Raw genomic sequence first — 6000 nt, forward strand, 5'->3', positions numbered from 1 at the left:
ATTTCACGTAAACTATGCTACAAAAATCTAATTCTCTCAGTAATAATCTACAATAATTTCAAGTTAAATCTTTATATGGAATACAAGTTTAAATGCAAGAATTATTTCAATTCGTACGAATAGCTTACTCAGAAATTATGTAAAAACGCAGTGCTTTACTTCGTTAGTGCATTCTCATTACAATTGATGAATTTAACCCTTGACTTTGCCTTTTCTATATTTTCGACTTCAGGGGAGCAGTTTTTGTCAAGTTCAATGTGTTGATTGCATCCTAATTGACTTAATTACCCCAAATGGCCTTAGGGCATAAAATTGAACTATGTGGGAAAAATTCTATGTAATTGTATGCCAGGATTGAAAGAAACAAGAATTAGAAATAGCTGCGATGTGTTTTGAAAATGAGGCATAAAAGGTTACCAGCAAGGATATTTCATTTGGCATCAGTTGTACCATTTTTAGTGAATTTATCACCTGTGCTGGCAAAATGGAAAAGTACCTAAAATATATATACGAAATTTGGTAAACTAGAACAACTCAATGCAAAATACATTATCATACTTGCCAACCTATGAGACTCAAAAATCAAGAGGTTTTTGTGTAATGTTAAAAAACTTTTTAAATGATAAAATTATAGTTTTTAATAATGAATTAACTTTAAATAGTTACTAATTCTTGAATGCAAGCATCATAAAAATACCTTACACATAAAAAACATTTTTATTACTTGCATCATTTAAAAAAAAAAAAAAAAGACACCTTAATCAGTTTTTCGTACAAATGTTATGAACCAGTGGCAGATTTTGCTTTCATTAAGAAAGAAACTTCATAATTTTGTTCATAGCAATTGCCACATAGGCCTGCTTTTGCTAATAAAAGTTTTTCTAATGTGTCATCACTAATATTAGATCTAAATTTAGTCCTTGTTTTCTCACCAACACTGAAAATTCTCTCACATTCTGCATTACTATGGGGAACTGTCAAGATGGCCAACATAATTCTAGACAGTTCACTATATTTTAAAATTCCATCAGCACCTTTCAGTTTTCCAATTAAACTCCACTGGGTGTCAATCCTAGCTGATTTTATAACTTCATTTAAGTTTTCTAATTGTAAATTGCAAAATTTCAACTGCAATATTAATCATTGGCAACATCAATATCATCATCTTTCATGACTAAATGAAGTAACACAGGAAATCCGTTCAAAAAGTACCTTATATCAAAAAAAAGATGCATTTGCCTAGAGCAGAAACATCAGCAACTTTAGCATGCAAAATCACTTCATCGTTGAATGGAAATTTATGTAGAATGTAATCACATACTCGACACAAGTAACTTCTAACATGAAGATAAACTTATTTTTGTCTTCTTCTGAAAGTTCTTCCACTACTTTTGTTGTTGCAGCTCCTATTATCAAATCTTCATCTTTCTTCTGATTTTCTATGTCACCATAAATCACATCATATATAGAATTACAAGACAAAACATAGACTGGTTTTACAAACTCTGATAAAATGTCTTTAAACAGATCATAAATCATTGATTGCAAAACATGAATTAATGGAATTCTGTTTTGTAGAACTGTGTTAAGAAGATCGAATGATGGTAAAATGAATTGTAAAAAAAAAAAGCAAAATGCTTTGTTAAGGTCCGAAGAAAAAACATAAAATTCGTTCTTCACAAGATAAACTTACAATAATCAGAAATTGTTTCGTGTGTTGAGCAATTTTTTTATTTTGAGAGAAATTTATATCAGCTTTACACTTATATTTTGCAGTATTATTTTGAGAATTGCCAGTTGAATTGCTGAATGGTGCAGAAATTACTTTATTTTTCTCAAACCTATTGTTAACAATGGAAGTAGCAACTACATCTCCGTTTACTTTAAGTATTTTATAACTTGCAATAGAGCGTTTTATCTTAACTTTCGAAGCATTTACTTCTTCTTTAAAAAATGCAAGAGAAGTGGGTTCCATTGATCGAAGATTCTAGATAAGCATTTCTTTAAAGACAGCCACCGTGTACACATACGTATGTTTCAAAATTTTTCTCATTTCAGTATTATACAGCTGTTGGAAACTGTTTTAATTTTTCCTTCCTTTTAGAACTCCTTTCAAGATAATAATAAACATCAACAATGTGTTCAGCCACATTTGTTGGTAAAGAAGCTGCCCCTTTTTCAGCTGCTAAATTTAAGTGGTGACAGGTGCACCTCATAATCTGCAAATCTGAATTTTCCTTTCTTAAGATGCCTGCAACACCAGTGTTCAAGCCTACCATTACTGGTGCATTATCGGCCCTAATTGCTGAGCAATTATCCAGAGGAACTGCATTTTCTTTTAAAGTTTTAATAATTAGCTCTGCAATATTAAAGCCTGTCAAATGACCTTCTAAAGTGGGGACAGAAAGTAAACTGCACTCAATTTCTGAAGACTCTGGATTAAAAAAAGAAACAATTGGATATGGTTTTGAATCAGTATTATTGCTTCCATCCGTATAGAAGCAGAATGGAGCGGTTTTAATGCAATCAATAACTGAAGGTTTATTTTTCAAACCCATTTCTTTAACAATTGCACCTGTTTTGGTCGTTGCACATAAGTATTTCTTAGTGATTTCACTATCGGCAAACATTTTTTCTAAATAAAGCTGCAGCGTGATTCGATGCATTCAGTGGCAGGTTGTGCTCCAGTAAAAAGGCAGAGAACAGACATTCTGCATTAATAACTTTTTGGTCCTTTGTTTCCGAAAAAAAAATTTTATTTTTCATTTTTTTCAAAACAACTTACGTTGTCCTTGTGTTTTTGTGTACGCACATGTTTGAGAACATCCGCCCTTCCACCATGTAAAATTGAAAAATCGCAACCACAGACGGTACACAACGCAAATTTATTACATTTCCTTAAGGAAATAATGGAAGGAAACTCAACTGTGAATGATTTTGAAACATACACGAGTATTTAACCTTCCTCACAGACATATGCTCTCACTCGCAAAGCAGAAATTCTCATCTGAATCTAGAAAAAATTAAATTGCTTTCAAACGTCCGAAATCCTTTTTTTTTTTTTTTTTTTTTTTTTTTTGTTCAGATAACGAAGTGTTAAGCCAAGTTCCACAAAAATCGTGAGAAATTTTAAGAATAAAAAAATGTCTGGAGAAAATATATTGTAAACCGGGTTGGTGGGAAAGTGGTCGAAAATCAGGAGTCTTCCCCCTAAATCGGGAGAGTTGGCAACTCTGCATTATTTACTTGAATTACTAAATACTTCATTATATTGGAGATCAATCTTTTGTGTAGTTAATGCACAAAAGATTGTAAATTGTTAAAAGTCTGTAATCCAGACCTCAAAGCTACAAACTTTATGCGCAGTGCATTTACGCATGCAGGTTTAATGTATAACGGACAGTATAAGTTGGGCCAAAATTATCTAAGGCATTTCAGTTAATGTTGCTGATTGTGCGGCATTGGAAAGTCCACTATATATGACACAAGAAAAAGGAACTTTTTAATTTTTTGTGGAAGCATCTTAAACAACTTACATTGAAAGAAATGTTTAATAAAGCAAACAAATAAATATCAAGCTTTTTTTTTTTTTTTTTTTTTTTTTTTTTTTTTTTTTTTTTTTTTTGTAAATTTTGATACCCTTTAGATCATAATTGTTCTTTATTTCATAAATTACGATTTCATATTTTTAATTGTATAATTTCTGCATGCCATCTTACCAGATTTAAATTGATGATCTATAATCCAGAAAAATCCCTAATACAGAATCGCCAAAGTCCCGACGAGAGCGGATTATGGACTTTGTACTGTACTTTAAAATTATTACCCAACGTTTTCACCCTTCGTGTTTTATAGGATTGTGCAGCCCCCTCCATTTCAGCTTATATACATGTTAATGCCCTCTGGTGTACATATGGATCGGTTTATATATGGAAAGTATATGGTATTCATTTATATGTTAAATAACAGGTTAATCTAACATGTATTTATTTATTTATTTTTTTTTTTTTTTAATTAGTCACCTGTGATGTTTGATCCTTCAAAATATAGACAGAAAGATCCCCAATTTGAAGATTCTTCTGCTGATTCATACAAGTAGAACATAATTTTTTTTTTTTTTTCTTTTTTTGGAACTATAAAAAAATTATCTGTTTTTATACAAAAAGCACTGTGTGTTAATAGATTTATGATGTTTTATAATCTTGTTATAACTAGTATTATTGTTTTCTTTAATTAAATTTATATGGTTTTGAAAGTTTAATAAAACCTAAATATTCATTTATTTACTGCTACAGAATATATACAAAAGTATTTTTCTCTTGGCCCATATGATTGATGTTCAATATTGTGATAACTGATGATACTTGATTCACAGCATTTCTGTACTTTCAGGTTATGTGAAACATTTCCAAGAGTAATTATTTAATTAGAAAAATAAAATTTAATAACTTTGCTAGAATAAGGTAGCAGATAGCTTCATTTTTATAAGATTCTAATTTTTTACACTAACCAAGAAATAAATAAAGTTTTGTGTAAAAAAATAACCATAATTACTACATTACCAATTCTACAAATCTCTCTCTCTTTTTTTTTTTTTTTTTAAATGTTCACTTGACATGTGATGCAGTTTGCTTGTTATGGCCTCTGGACACTTTTTGCTATATTTTAATACACCCAATTTATTTACTCTTTTGCCATTCTTTTTTGTGGATTTTTGGAAAATTGCATATGATTTTTTTTAAATCTAAATATTATTTCTATGTTTGCAACTCTGTAAATTTTGCCAAATAAATAAACTGAAAATTTTCTAAATATAGCCAACTACGAAAACACCATTAGGTCTCAGCCAAGTTTCCTCTAAGTGCTGATGCCATGGATTAAGTAGTTGATGAATAAATAGTAAACTTTTATTTTTAATAATGCAAAGAGGTTTTGTTATTAATTATAACTGTATGCTGTTTATATTTTGCTTAACTTTTAACGTTTGCAGAGTTTTGGGGCATGAATATTAATTTTCACATAAATAGTAGCCCAGAAGTTGTATAAATCTTGATTAAGTTAAATATAAAATTTGTTTAATATCTTGTTGATTTTTGAGATAATGCTATAATTAATTGCTTTTTAAATAGTTTGCTGGGATTTTCTAAAATGTTCTCTAAAAATTTCACTCTTCACTATTGTTAGTGCCCTTCCATGAATTGTGATTAATTAAATACAATTTTCTAGTGAGTATCCAAAATTAGGTTAAGTTAAAATGCAGCCATCTGCCTCTTAGTCCTGTTTTCTGATTCTGTTGTCTCTCGTGTTATTTTGTCTACTTTTAATAATGATTGATATCAGAAAATGGTTACCACAGTCTGTGTACTTTATCATTCTGAGTGTCGCTTGTTAATTCTGGGCAAAAGGGTGAGGTGAGTCCTTAAATAAGTCAAACACTATTGATACTTTCAGATAATACTTTATACTAAGCCATGATCATAAAATCCATAGCTTGTATGATATGAACTTTTATTCTTTCTAGTTTTACTACATAACTACACTTAGAATCAGATTATCAATATATAATTGCACTAAGAATATTCCTTCATATTTTTTATCATGCCTAAATCTAATGATTGTAACTTTCTTAAACAGTTTAGAAGAGTTCAGTTGCAAGATAGTAAGCTGGATATTAGTCAATAAACAGTAGAATATGGCAGTATTTAACAGATAAGGTTACTTCTTGAGAATTTCTTAATAAAGCATCTCACCCATAGCAACTTACAAAGAGCATTTTAAATATAAAAATATGCTACTCTAATAAAGATTATTTTAATTAATTTTTTTAAATCTTTATGCTGTTCTTTTTATTCCGCAGTAAGTACTAGTTTAAAATTGATATCTGATTATTTAAATATCAAGTTGCAATAAAAAAAGGAATTTAATTACAAATACTGTTAACAATAAATATTTCAAGAAATGTCTTTTCTAGAGAAATAAAGTTGGGAAATCTTTGACGCT

General features: G+C 29.6%; 1 protein-coding gene across 5 annotated transcripts in view; it reads left to right on the top strand.

Moving 5' to 3' along the window:
- mxt (Eukaryotic translation initiation factor mextil) overlaps window positions 1-6000 on the top strand; it is a 152318-nt gene extending 146318 nt beyond the window's left edge. For all 5 annotated transcript variants that reach the window (XM_085822095.1, XM_085822098.1, XM_085822100.1 and 2 more), the window contains one exon: window positions 4019-6000. In XM_085822095.1, the coding sequence (XP_085678221.1) occupies window positions 4019-4099 (81 nt within the window). In that variant the 3' untranslated portion in view covers window positions 4100-6000. The remainder of the gene's footprint in view (window positions 1-4018) is intronic.

This window comes from Stegodyphus dumicola, chromosome 8 (genome assembly GCF_044657685.1).
Source record: "Stegodyphus dumicola isolate Sdum_Otavi_A_Nest chromosome 8, ASM4465768v1".
Classification (NCBI taxonomy): Eukaryota; Metazoa; Arthropoda; class Arachnida; order Araneae; family Eresidae; genus Stegodyphus; species Stegodyphus dumicola.